This window comes from Branchiostoma lanceolatum, chromosome 8 (genome assembly GCF_035083965.1).
Source record: "Branchiostoma lanceolatum isolate klBraLanc5 chromosome 8, klBraLanc5.hap2, whole genome shotgun sequence".
Taxonomy (NCBI): domain Eukaryota; kingdom Metazoa; phylum Chordata; class Leptocardii; order Amphioxiformes; family Branchiostomatidae; genus Branchiostoma; species Branchiostoma lanceolatum.
In genome coordinates this window covers 10,998,760-11,013,005 of record NC_089729.1, presented here as the reverse complement: position 1 = coordinate 11,013,005, position 14,246 = coordinate 10,998,760, and the positions used below count along the sequence as shown (strand labels likewise).

At 38.7% G+C, this 14,246-nt stretch overlaps 1 protein-coding gene across 3 annotated transcripts; it reads right to left on the bottom strand.

Moving 5' to 3' along the window:
* Positions 1 to 391: 391 nt before the first annotated feature.
* On the bottom strand, positions 392 to 14,246 carry LOC136440910 (GATOR1 complex protein NPRL3-like). 3 transcript variants are annotated; one of them, XM_066437083.1, is made up of 18 exons: positions 14,052 to 14,246; positions 12,545 to 12,649; positions 11,600 to 11,642; positions 10,956 to 10,985; positions 10,691 to 10,832; positions 10,028 to 10,099; positions 9,208 to 9,361; positions 8,542 to 8,620; positions 7,948 to 8,056; positions 7,436 to 7,470; positions 6,743 to 6,899; positions 6,429 to 6,535; positions 4,873 to 5,002; positions 4,228 to 4,269; positions 3,236 to 3,289; positions 2,471 to 2,627; positions 1,794 to 2,004; positions 392 to 1,053 (listed from the first exon to the last, which is right to left on the bottom strand). In XM_066437083.1, the coding sequence occupies exons 1-18, from the start codon at positions 14,167 to 14,169 to the stop codon at positions 888 to 890; spliced, it is 1,911 nt and encodes a 636-aa protein (XP_066293180.1). In that variant the 5' UTR covers positions 14,170 to 14,246; the 3' UTR covers positions 392 to 887. The 3 variants fall into 3 exon arrangements, with proteins under 3 accessions (XP_066293180.1, XP_066293181.1, XP_066293182.1); XM_066437084.1 differs by lacking the exon at positions 4,228 to 4,269; XM_066437085.1 differs by lacking the exon at positions 12,545 to 12,649.

The following is a 14,246-nucleotide window of genomic DNA, read 5'->3' as shown; positions in this document are numbered from 1 at the left end:
CTCATCGGGCGACGTCGGCTTTCGGGTAAGTTCGGGATCCGCCCAGCCTATCACCCGATATCCCGGTATATATTCGGTATATATATATATAGTACAAACTCTCCTTCCGAGGCCTACAGCCTATGCTCTGATTAGAGGTAATAATTTTCAAACAGCTATATATACTAGCCACCTTCGTTCTTGGCTTTATACGGACAAGTGCACCACATCTGACTTGAGATCAACACCATAGAAAATTATTACAACAGACTCATCTGCAGCTTCATTGTACATGAAGTCAACAATAGCCTGATTAAGTCACACTTATAGCCCAACATTCACCGGCTAGGCCACTACAGCCTCAGACAGCGGAGTTTGCATTACACAGACAACAGTCAACAAGATCTACCGGTAAAATCTTCTTTCTTTTTTTACTAAATACTGCATTTAGTGGTGGATGGCTTATTCCTTGACAGAGACTGATGCATGCTGTACGGTAAAAATTTGGGTAAGTCTTGTGATAGAAGTACAGTTACATGTACATCCTGCTTATGCTGTGGGCACATTTGCACCAGGGCCCTGGCAGGTGTAGCTCCGGCCGGGCTCTGAAACCACAGTGAACTGCTGGAAACCTTGGGGTACATCTCAGCATTTTCATGATTAGCGTATGGCGTCTATTTGTTACCGGAGATCCAGGTTGATTTTAACTGTGAAGCTTAAAAAAAACAGGGGCCCAGCCATGCCCAAAAAGCCTGGTATCTGCTGGGTGTCCCATGGGGCCACGTGCATGTAGAGGCCATACCACAAAGGGTAAAAACTGCCCATAAACTAGCCAATCGAGTCAAATTGTGACCGCAGCATTAGTTGAGAACTGCTACATGTAGGTACAACAACCAGAGCCCGTGGGTTCAGTACTGCTTGGTGTGAAAGACCGCGGCTGCAGCGTCCTCGTGTTGGCACGTGATGAGCACCTCACGGAACTTGTCCAGTAGAGTCAGCAGCTGCGATCTCCGCAGGTTCTCGTAGTACATGATCTCCTCCAAGTGATGCTGCCCACGGAAGTACCACACCAGTCTGCAACACAAACCACTCCTATTATCTATCTATTTATTGAGGTTTAGCACATTTGTGGAAGGATTGACATGACAGGTGACTATCCCCTTTTCAAGATGTCAACCTGGACCAGACTGTAAGGATTGATCCACTCACACCAGAAGGGACCCCTACTCTTTATGATAAGTTTGGTGGGTTCTTTTATGTGCTCGAGGCGTGGCTCTTCTCAACCTTGGGACCTCCATTTAACATTGCCTTTCCCAAGAGCATACTGTCAACAGGACAAATTTGGGGACCATGGATTTCAAACCCAAGATCTCTGTGTTCTGGGCCAACACCCTGCCACCGCGACACCACTTAAATTAAGTACTGTCACATTCAATTTCTTAAAATTATCTTGCCTCTGTATGTGGAGGTTTTGCCTTCGGTGTGTCTGGATGTTTGTGCTTTTGTGTGTTCGTAGTTAACTGAATACAGTAGAGAAAAAAACAGGTGGGGGGACATCAGGCACATTGGGGACAATGGCAGGAAGTTACATGTAGGTCAAAGGTCCCAGAAAAGGTTCATTTCCTGTCTTCAATTTTCCTGCTATATACATGTCTACAGAATACTAAAGTGCCGAAAAAAAACACTTCGTTAGTAGGTGATTCTCTGACAGCTGATTGGAGGCAATGCCCACAAAAGTGAAAACCTCAGTTTAGCAGAGCCTCCTTAATGTAAATTGTATAGGGGCAAGGCTCTGCATAGGAGAATAACATTACCTTGCAAAAAGTCTCAGATCCTCTGGGTTTGAAGCAGCGGGAACCTTCAGTACACTCATCCTCTCTCCCTCTGTCAGGTCGGACAGCAGGCTCTCTGTGAGTTTCCTCTGCAGGCGAGCGTCCTTGGTGATCAGCATGCCATCACTCCCCATCTCCGTGGAGTAGGTGGAGTAAGTCTCTACACTAGAGCTCAGCTCCAGCTCACCCCCATCTGTGGGAAAAAAAATTGACAGGTTGTCAACATTCATTGAACAATACTATACCATTAGGCTCGCCCCTGAGGCGTCGCAAAAAAACACTTTTCAGGCACGCAAAGGCCTTACCTCTAGAGTACCCAAAATGTTTCCCAACAATAAGTTATTCCCTGTAAAACATGTTAAACTAGGCGTAATTGTGCAACATGATTGTAAAGCTACATTTAGACTCTCTGATCCTGTGGCATTGCCAAAAAAATGCTCAAAAAGAGCAGACCACTAATGAGCACCAAAAAATATTTCCTTAGAAAATTTGCAGGTCTGGAGCAATTTTGCATCATGATCGTAAAACAGCCAAAAATGTTTCCCAACAATAAGTTATTCCCTGTAAAACATGTTAAACTAGGCGTAATTGTGCAACATGATTGTAAAGCTACATTTAGACTCTCCGCCCCTGAGGTGTTGCCAAAAAAAGGTCGATACCTGGGGACCCTACACTGATTGCCTCACTCCCCCCGCTGATCGTTCTGTTCCGTGCCGCGTCATCCGGTACCAGGAGCAGAGGCGACGCCTGACTTTTCACGCTGCCGGTTCCAGCTGCTTCGGGGTCGATGGACATCAGGTAAATGTACGTGTGAAGCTGTAGTAAAAAGGCACAAAGTCATGAACAATGTACTGTAGAGCATTTGAAAATATCTTCTGTACTTTTGAGGGGGACTGGCACAGTTGCTATAAAGAAATACTGCAAATTGAGGTACGAGGTCTAAATGGGGTAGGGAATTTCCCGATCAGCCTTCGTAACCCCTGCCGTTCCTAATGGGTCAGTGAAGTCATGCATGTCCCGAGCATTGATGTTTCTGACCTAGAGTGAAGAAATGCTGCTACAGTAAGAATTAGTTCAGTGCTTCGAAGAGTGGCCCCCTACGGCCTTGCATTGAGCAAGTTCGTTAAAAAAAAAAAAGTAGTGAAACCTCACATGCAGCACAACCAAATATAATTCCTAACTAATTACAATAACTCATAATTCATAACTATTTCATGAGGAGAGTGTTAGATACATGTACATACATTGAACAGTGTCACCATACTTGGTCATCAAGTACAAGTCAAGTTTTTAGACACAAACTCAACAAATTGTTGCTATGTATTACTATGTAAGGGGTTGAACCCCCCAGGAATCTTTGAAAAACGCTGCCAGGCAATATGTATTTCTGGTTAAAAATAAACGAACAAACTGCTTTTGTGTACCTGAACCAGCAGCCTGTGTTGTAACATCCACACCACCATCTGTACCAACTGGGCCTGTAGTAGGAAATAACAAAATGGGTGTGCTATTCAAAAAAGACGTAAATTACAAAGTTGATTACATACTCACATGGGAGGACAGTGCACGCATGCATATACATACACAATATTGTGTATCCAACAAGTGACAATCACTACAATGTACATGCATGCTGGCAGCTGGTTATGAGACATTTAATACACTGCAAACAATGCAGCTAAATAGCTGACACACTTTTGGCTGGAAACACAAGTTAGAATGAATTTAACGACTTCAAAACAGGCTTTGTACCAACATGCAAGACATTTGCTTGAATTTTGTTATTATCACTTCTCAAGTGCTTCTAAGTTCTTTCATACAGATTATCTTTGAATCTCACAGATCAGTTCTTTTGCAGAAATGTGCAATTCATTTTTTTGTTGATGCTTAAATCAAAAATGATACATGTGCAAAACTATACACATGTATAGCCATCATGATAATGGCACTTTATATACTAAGAAATTTTTTTTTTCTTCATTTATCCCTCTGCCTAAATGAGAAAATTTGCATGAGACTTCTCATAAAAAAAACCTTTTCAGGACCATACCACTTTCAGAAATGGTATGGTCCTGAAAAAAACATACCACAGTCACTGTGACAGTTTACCTAGTCATCCTGGCATCATCTATTTCACAAAATTCTAACTATTTTTCAAAATCAACATCTTCTTTGTCAAAATCACATAGTAACTAATAGTATGTGATTTTGACAAAGAAAATGTTGATTAATGCCATCATCTTTGTCCATCACTAGTATTAGTAGTAACAAGATTCCATGAAATATCATAAAAATTAGCGTTACTGAAAACCCAATGCCCTCACAATGTACAGGTATAACAGAGACACACATATATATGTTAGGAGGCAAGCAATCGCATGCATGTAACATGCACTTTAAGAGACAGAAGAGCAACCTGTGGAGAGGCAACACCATGTGTACTGAGTCGGATGATACCCTAGAAAATGACACAAGAGAACAGGACAGAAGAGAAACAGACAAGAGTGAGCTTCTTCGGTTTTAACCATGCATCAGTTGATACCAGATACTTAAGGATCAATGACCAACTTCAAGTTGCAAGGTGTTTACGTTGACATAACACCTGGCAAGTGACCTACATTGTATAACCACCAAACAAACCACAGAGCAAGCAAACATATAAACCACTGAGTGAGCAAGGCAAATGAGGTGGTTTATGAGGTGGCTACAAGTATATATGTTGGTGACTGGCCAGGCATTATGTCCCCATCAACACCATAAGAAAATCTGGTCATTAACGTTAAATCACAATATAGCAAATTCAAGGCTGACAGTGTTATTCAAAATCACATCATTCCTACCAGTGTGCATGATTAGCCATCATTATAATAACGAAAGCTTTCTTCTTTGTTAAAAATAATTTCATTGAAAAGTTTGGAAAAATCTCAGAAAAACCTTTAATCTCCATTGTGTGTTCAAAACTCCAGCATTCATAAGCATAATCCTAGATAATAGACATAAACCCACAGTTGTCACATGACTGCTATGAACCAATCACACAAGTAATTTACATATTACTGACCTGTTGCTGAGGGAGCCCCAGGGGGTTCCTGTGCTCCCCCAGGGGGAGGGGGAGGGAGAAATCCCCCATGACTGCCGGCAGACACACCCCAGGAAACTGTTCTAGAAACTTCTCACACAGAAGGGAATTCCTGTAGGTGTTATACATTGTATATGAAATTGATAACACTGATGAATATGAAAATCATGAATTCAAAGTAAATTAAACTACAAAAAAATTGGGTAAAAACAATGGCAATCTTTTAATGGAACACATACATGTATCTTCATTATCCATACTTGTTAGGGAATGTTAGTACTCTAAATTGATTCAGTAAACAGGACTGGTGTAAAAGTGTCAAAGTCATGTCTTGCAATTCCAACATGAAGTGATAGAGGGCACTATCGTGGGTATATACAGGCGAAGCCACTTAATTGCACCTCGGATAAACGCACCTTCCATTTAATTGCACCGAATCCCAATATCCAAAACCGGTTCCCATTCACTGCATTGTTAGTGACTCCGCATATCTGCACCGCGCATGGTCACCAATGCCGGATAACTGCACCAATTTTTTTCAAAAATCCTCGACAAGTTAACTGAAAAGGTGCGCTAAAATCGGCAAACGCGGTACAAATGAGCCGATACCTGCCGGTGTAAAGGCGCAATACCGCCAATATGTTTAAAACTGTTTTGAGTAACAAAAGAAGGCGGTCTCCATTGACAGTTACGTTGATAGGAATCGTATGGGAGGTCCCGGGCGGGTCACCCGTAATCAGTAACCAAGTTTTAGTTTCAATTCCTAGTTTCATGGCGGTACATGATATACGTAAATCGACAACTACACTCTACGTAATGTAACACAGAAACTGTTATCCCATGAGTGGCATGACGATGTTTCAGAATGCCTCCCCTGTAACATTACGTGTGTTGTAATGCGGTAGATCGCATGGAAAAATGAAAGAATGCAAAATCTTTCAAAACAGGTTCGTAGTCATTTCTTTATTTTCACCAAAGGGTCAATAAATAAAGTTAATAACTGAATGATTTCGTCTGCTTTCTTTTATGCTAGTGTTTCTGACTAACAATACACCCCCTCGCCCATGGTGGTGTGGTCCAGCTGGGCATTTCGCATAATTGCACCAGCCGGATAATTGCACCGAAAACGCTGACAAATGGGTGGTGCAGTTAAGCGGATTCTACTGTACTTTACAAATTTCATCGTATGGCACTTTTGAGAAATCCATTTTTAAGAAAACAAAAGATTTGCTAAAGGAAATGACTTTGTTTTCCTTGTTTTGCTAGTAAACATTGTTCAATCTGATAAATACAAAGATGACACAAATGCCTCTACATTGTAAGTTCGTGGTGATTAAATTTCATGGTAGGGAGAAAAATGGAGTGTTCCCAATGGTTCTTAGTTCGGGGTTGAAACAATATGGTAAGCAGACAGAAGACAGAGCGAGCATTTCCGTCACGGTGGTCGTTTTAAGATCACGGTGAAGAGGTCACCATGAAAACTGCGAACATTTAACCATCGCGAACTTAAATGGCATTCAATTGAAAGAAATACTTACACAGAAGTTTTTGCATTAGGAGACAGTGTGTAGACATTACTTTCAGCCAAAGGGTAGATAATGGTAGCTTTTCCCCAGTACACAAGATGACTTACTAGCTGGAAAATCTGCAAAACAAAATACAACATTTCTACATACATCCATAACAGTGCAGCAACCAGCAGTGAATTATTTTGCATCAGTGTGTTTGTACTCGCATGACTATACTAAGTATTGTCCGCCATGTTGATTGGTAATACACAAAGTTTCCAGGTAAATTTGATTTACATATGAATTTACAAAATGAACATTTTAAGGTTCTCAAAAGGACCTACTTGTGACAGTGCCAGATCTGAGTCTTGAGACAGACACTGCAGACTCTTTAGTGGTGTTGCTATTCTTATGAGTCGGGTTAAAGCCGGCGAACAGTCTTGTGGCAACTCCTCCAACAGTCCGTCACGATCCACCAATAGCAGCATAGCATGGTACGGTCTGAAACAAGTTTGAAAAACACATGTTGCTGCAACATTTTGGACAGCCATAACAACAGATACGTGAATAATGTTTTTGAATAGTGCTACAACTCTGTAAAAAAATGTCTCCTTTATATGAACTAACAACGGATACTACAGTGTAGTTCAGTGTAGTTATCTCCTGCAATTGATTTACGTTTTGTGTGTTATTGTCTTTTAAATCATATTTGTGCATCATGCATCATATTCCAATTACTGAAAAATGCAGAAATGTTTGCGGTCTTTGCAATGAACAAACTTTGTGGTAAAGAGTTCACTGCGAAAACATGGCGCAAACTTAAAACCGCTGCAAAAAACTGTTCCATTGTGTGACTGTTGCGCTACTATTGTTTCGAACAAGAACTTAAAACCAAAGCGAACATTCCATTTTCTCCCTATCGCAAAACTAAATCCCTGCGAACGTGTCTTCATTTACATGTACAGTTTGTCTGGTGGAAAGGGGCCCTCATGTGGAAAATGGAACTTTACGACTTAATGACTTAAGTTTGTGATTACCTGATGGCAGATATACATCTTTCTACTGCCTCTGGCTGTATGGGCATGAAACAAAAGATCCACAGCTTAGAAAATAATCTGTCAACAATCTGTGCTTGGTTAACATTAAACACTCAAATGACAAAAGAAAATGAAAAACTGTAAAACATACATTTCAGATAACAAAATCAATATGGCTGAGGGAGATATAGTCATTTTCTGTGAAAAAAACTGCATGGTGAAAAAATTGTCTGCAGATTTAGTCAATATACATTTGTAAATCAATTGTCGTAGGAAATACATTCTGGGAGCTCTAGAAATAATTTTTAATCAGGTACAGTACTGCCTATTTAATTGGCTCCACCCATGAGGCATTTCAAAAAAATTGAAATTTCAGAAAGTAGGATCCCTATGCATGCTTCCGTATAATCATGTACTTGTACCTAGTTAAAACAATATCTATAATATAGAGAACAACAGACAATGGAATGACTTAGTAGAATTGAAATTGCTATAGAAAAAATCTCACTGACCTCAATTTTGGTTGCGTCCACGTTGTTGTTGTGCACTTTGTGAGGTAAACAAAAACTGACCAGGATCCAACTGTTAATTCTGATGTTGACAATCCCTGAATCACACAACCTGGAACAAACAAAACAAAAAATATATTACAATGGGAATATTACATGATGTATTCATTCAGGAAAACAGTCTGTACTTCCAAAATAACACAATTTTTGTCGATATAAATCATTTACATTATTCTATATTATTTGCAATACGGTAGTTTGCCAATAGGTCAATTGTCAAGATATCATATGCAATGGACGAAATTCTAATACAACATTGATGAACAATCCAACATTAGTTGCATGAACTAAATGTCTGTTATGTAACAGCTATGCTTTGATTTAAGATTTTTTTTTTTTAAATTGGCTCTCTGTAGCCTACTACATGTACTAAATAACCATGCTTTACTGTTTATTCAAGTTTCTATCATAATGAAGACCAGAGGATACTATGTCAAACTGTCCAGGTACATGTACAGGTCCAGGCCAACCTATGTACCTGTACCTGTGACTAGTTACGCAGCCCTACCATACATGTCTTTAAATTTGTTGGCTTACCCCGTGTAAACATCTCGAAGTTCCCTGGCTAGATCACAACGTGGGATCATGTGTTGGAAAGGGGACGCCGGTGCACTATCTGAAAAAACGACGATTTTTTTAATAAAAGACAATCTCGAACAAAAAATCTACTGTCAACAGCAGTGTCAATGGGCTCAAAATCCTTTTTTAGAAATTGAAAGTTGTCAGATAATTTTACTGGTTTTTGGACAAACCTTCTGCAAATATTTAGTAAGCAAAATTGCAAGTTACTTTTACCTGCAATTTTAACATTTTTTTGTGGATTGCAGCAAGACCTGATATTATGCAATAAGTAACAAGTATGTTTAAAAAAAGCATTGGCGACAATTGGTTTACTTTGCAAAAGTCCTCAGTTGCTTTAAATCTAATTTGTACCGTACAGTATTCTCACTATCTAATGACTCTATGTTATATAATACAAAATGTTCTCATCAGTCATCACAAAGAAAGGGACGTGATTACGACTAATCAGAGGGAAAATGTGGCTGAATCAAAACGCATTATGTCAGCACCTAACACTAGTTTTGCAAGAGAGTATCAACATGTATTGTTCAGGTAACCACATCTCCACTCCTCATGTCCGATGGCTAGGGCTAGTCCCTTAGTCTGATTGGCTAAGAGTATAAACTAATTAAGGAGACCCACCTTCAGGCATGGCTGACACCTCGTCATGTACATCTCTCATGATCTGAGCCTGTTTGTTTAGGTAACCACATCTCCACTCCTCATGTCGGATGGCTAGGGCTAGTCTCTTACTCAGGTCGTGGTAGTACTGGTTTAACGAGGGGCTGACATTGGCCTAAGATAAAAACATACACAACATGTATAAAGATTTTAAAAGACTATTTGTAAAAAATCAAGTGTTTTATTCAACCGACGTTTCGTTGACCATATGTCACCTTCCTCAAGGTAGACAGTCAGCAAAATGCTGGTTGAATAAATTATGTCGTCTTGGTTGTGCACAAAGAGCATTTTTATTCAGTGACTTACCAACCTGATGTGTTCACGGAGGCATACACAACATGCATAAAGATGTACTGATGCTTATTTCACAGCAGTCTACAAAATCTGGAAATATCATACTAGTATATAGTTCTTGTAACCTATCTGAGAAAAAGATTTCATGTGAATTGAGCACTGAACATAATCTAGTACTGGTCTGTGCACTCTGGTTCAAATTCGTGCCCGGATCTGGACACGACTGGAAAAGAGTCGCATCATCCTTCCGGCTGGGGACTTAAAGCTGGTGGCCCCATGTATGCCATCAAACCTCTGCACATAAATGAACCCAACACACTTATTGAAAAGAGTAGTGGTGACCCGGTGTGCTTGGCTGAAAACGTAAGTCGTTGATAAGCCGCCTTTTTTTTTTTCACTACTAGCTGCTTGAAAAAGCATCATGTTTCACCTCAATTGAGGATGACTGCTTTACCTTTATTGACCAAAGATGGACTACCACACCTACCTGTATAACAAATACAATATTGAAGAGGATGATGGGGGACGGCTCTCTCCGTGGAGATGGTCCGTCTGACCTCTGTAATAGACAAATATAGGACTGACTCATTCACAATCCAACTTTTTCATATTTTCCATAATCTTTTGCTCATCAAATTTCACCGAATTGTGCAAGGTGTCATAAATGCTGGGAAAACTATAGAGAATTGTACTTAAACTAAGCTTGAATACTAATATAAATATGGTTATGTTTGACTTATCTGGAGAAAAAGTTAAACGATTAATCATTGTGATCTTTCTCAAAGGCTAATAAAGTATTTTAAAAAATGATAACGAATAAATGATAAAGAACAATATAACATGTCACAACTACAGTCTAAATGCTGCAATTCTAACTTGTTGCGTTTGACTTCTCTTCCTGATCATGAAAGAATGGAAAACGAAAGAAAAAATTAGGACGGAATTTGATGGCTTCTTTAGAGACCTCCTTTCTTTCATGATCGTATAGAAGGGACAGTTTGAAATGAAATGTATTTCATCTTCCACCATATGCATATTTGGAGTACAATTGTAGTAGATCAAACACATAATTTTCATCCAAAATATTGCCAGACAAACTGCAAGCTCTCCCTAGCAATACATGAGAGAACTGCAGGTTGAGAAAACTTACAGACAGGTCAATAAAGGATGACATCTGGTGCAGGAGGGTGGGATGGCCTACAAATCTCAGGTTGTCCACTTTTAACTCAAACTTGTCTCCAGCCAGCTCTGTCTTAGTGGCCATCAGAGTGGCCAGGATCTTATCTGTGTATCTAAATCAAAGAAAACACAATTCAACATTTAACTGATTTGAAAAGTATCAAAGTTGTCTTGATACAAATTTTACAAGAGTTCAGAAAGTTCAAGCCCAACATGTTTAAGAGATATAAACCTACCCAGTTAAACCTTGATTACTTGTTGAACCACTGAAAAAGGGAAAACACAATATGAAACATTACTCTAGAATTGAACTACAGTATATAACAATCAAAAAATGGATTTCAGTAGCTTTCATAAACATCTGTTGATTCCGATATCATATCCATGTTTTTATCTTATATTGGAATTTTTCCATTTTACATGTATACTGTATCCAAAGTGTAGAAAGTTTAACTAACCTATTAAACCTAATGCAATTTTAAGACAATCACTCGTAATCTTTATTCAGATCATACATACATAAGTAGAGATACAGATATTCGAGCATGATTACTATGTCAGTTCCTACACCTGAGTGAGGAGGGTTGACACGGTAGCCTTCGCGTGGATTTGTTTAGGGTGGATGACAGGTTGCGAATCTGACACCCACACATGTACACTTTGGGCATCTGTCTTCTCCAGCGGCACCAATTCGAGGGAGTGCCTTTTCCAAGGGCACAACGTCGGGGGCGCAAGTTCAGACATGTCTCTGGGCACAACCAGGGATTGATCCCGGGTCCCACTGTTTGCCAGCTGCGCGCTCTACCACTTACCCCACACAACGCCACATGCAATTATCAAACATTAATGTCAACCAAATAATCTATCATAGTTAACTCACCTGCAGTCAGCTTCTCTTAGCACATATGGGTTTGTGGCCACGGCTGAAAAATAAAAGTTTTACCATTTTTTCATTTTAAAAACAAATAACATCCAAACTTTATGAGTACAACATATATATTTTACTCATGATATATTACTTTTTGGGAGTGTGCAATATTCTGTATACATAAACATGGAAAGCTAAGATAAATGGGATAGTAGTTATTCAATGTAGCACAGTCTATAACAATGTAAACACTGGTAGTAAAAGAAAAATCAAGGACCATCTTCAAAGGTATAAAATACGATTAAGTAATTGATACAGAAGTACTTATGAATCTAAAAGAAAAACATCTATCCCTACATGTCAGGATTTTGCAATTTAGAAAATCAATTTCATCAATGCATAAGGCAGTACTTATAGATGACTCTACAAAACTCATCTACTGTCTTGCACTTTGGGATTTGTAAAGAGCAAAGTGAACATAATAATTATCATACAGATTATGTACATAACATAGATCTGTATACAGATTGAACTGAAATCAATGATCAAAGTAATATTGCCTAGATAAAAAATGAAATCATCACTACAGGCTAAACAAATCCATGCTCAAAAACTCTTACGAAAAAATTTACCTCACATCACTTGCATTAACATTCATGTAGAATCTGAATCAATCACAAAATGCAACAATGCAAAAAGAGTCACAGTGACTATTTCTATTTAATATCTGGAATAGAAAAAGGTTACAATTGGAAAAACGTATTAATCAAATATAACAATGATCAATTGTATGCTGTCATGACTCATGATAATCTGTGAATTTACAATTGTGTGTTTGATTATTTTGGTTACCTGTTTGTCAGAGATGTGATTCATATTATAATTGCATAATTTAAATGGTGTAAGTTAAAAATTGATTGTTATTTTGTGTTTGGGTAAAGTTTGATGGGTTCCTGCCTTCAGCAACAGTTGGCAGACTGTTAACGTTGGCGTATCGGTGAGACCAGTAGAAGGGAAAGACTCGTTCAAACCAGTTGTCTGCGGTTGCAGGGCCTACGATGGCTGTGTACATATATGGCGGTAACAGGTTTGATACATGATGCACAGTTACATGTACGTCAACACAACAGAAAGAAAGAAAAAGAAAGAAAACATGACAATAAATTACAGAGAAGGACAAAGAATATCTAGGACTACATGCATATCACTAAAGACATCTCAGCCCCTGGAGGTGTAGCCTAAAACATACATTATTTTTTTCATTCTAAGCAATGCTGCTTCTACATATGTATGTTAATAGAGACAAGCAGTCATACTTTTGTTAAAAAGTAAAAATTTACATAAAACTTACAGCTGCTTAGTAGAGCACAGGTAGTAAATATAGAACCTGTTAAAATCCCTTTCTTTTCGTAGAGACATTACCTTTTTTTTTCATTCTAGAAGGAGAAGGGAGCTAAATAATACTGCTTTTTGCTGTGCTTTAATATTGTTCACTGTTGAAACAATACTGAGTACTAACTACTATACTAGTAGTAGTCAAACATTGAAAACAAATATTCGCAGTGTCTCAATTTTGCAGTGTAGAGGTCACCATGAAAATAAAACCACCACAAACCTTTCAAGATTTACTGTAGACTGGGAGAGGAATACAATGTATGTCTGCTTATGTTACATGTACAATTTGTACCCTTCGTTGTTGATTTCTGGTCCATGTTTCATAATTTTCATTGTATTGTCAGTCTTGTGTCATCTAGACCAGCAGCCTTGGCTCAAGAAGATACAAATATTTATTCTTTTATTAAAACAAGAAGCAAATAGAAAATAAATTTTAAAATCATGTCAGCTGGTTGTCCTCTGATGAAATGAAAGCATAAATTGCTTTCTCAATAGCTGATAGCTTGACAGCTGTATTCTCTTGTTCCTTATCTCATCTAAGAAGTACCAAGGAGGTTAAGTGTGTTGGGTTTCTTAACATGCACTAAGGCTTGGCACAAGCTTCCCCTACACATTGCATCATGCCATGGCCTATATATATGTACATTGCTGTTTTGCTATCTAGGATGAATAAATTATCATAATTGAAATTGATATTGTCAAAGGAGACAAAAATTAATCAGAGGTAGTTGTTTCTATTTTTACAGCTTTTATGCTTTTTCATTTCATAGCCTGTGTTAACCAACATTCAATTTGTCGATTTTGATTTAACGTTAACTTATAACAAGCTCCTTGCTTATAACCATGACTTTTGTTGGTTCTTGCAAAAATATGATCAAGCTCAAGGATACAACGAACACTCAGTTACTTTTGCTGCTAGTGTTAATTGTTCTGTAGTGCTTACAAATCATGTCTTCGTAAGCTCATGAACAACATGTAAACTTGCTGTTTGTGTCTTCAGACTAAGTTAAGCTATATGTAAACACGCCCCCCTCCCACCCCTACTCGCTACAAAAACAAATATGCTTACCTGGCGAAATTGCGGGTTTGCATGGCAGTTCTTGGTAAGGATACCTGAAAAGAAGCCTGTCTCCTCGAAGACTACCAGAGGACACCAAAATAATACTTATAGGGCTACAATCTGCCATGTTTTCTGGACGAAACCTCGTCTTCCTGTCCCGTTTGGAAGGGCGGCGGCCATTTATGTTGTCCCGGATATGCAAAT

Bases quoted from the DNA above. Each gene is read 5' to 3' on its own strand.
- LOC136440910 (XM_066437083.1), bottom strand. From the start codon at position 14,169: ATGGCAGATTGTAGCCCTATAAGTATTATTTTGGTGTCCTCTGGTAGT. The intron at 9,362-10,027 runs GTAGGTGTGGTA...TTTTTATCTTAG, and splicing joins ATATTGTATTTGTTATACAG to GCCAATGTCAGCCCCTCGTT. The intron at 8,621-9,207 runs GTGGGTCTCCTT...TCGTTTTTTCAG, and splicing joins GGTGTCAGCCATGCCTGAAG to ATAGTGCACCGGCGTCCCCT.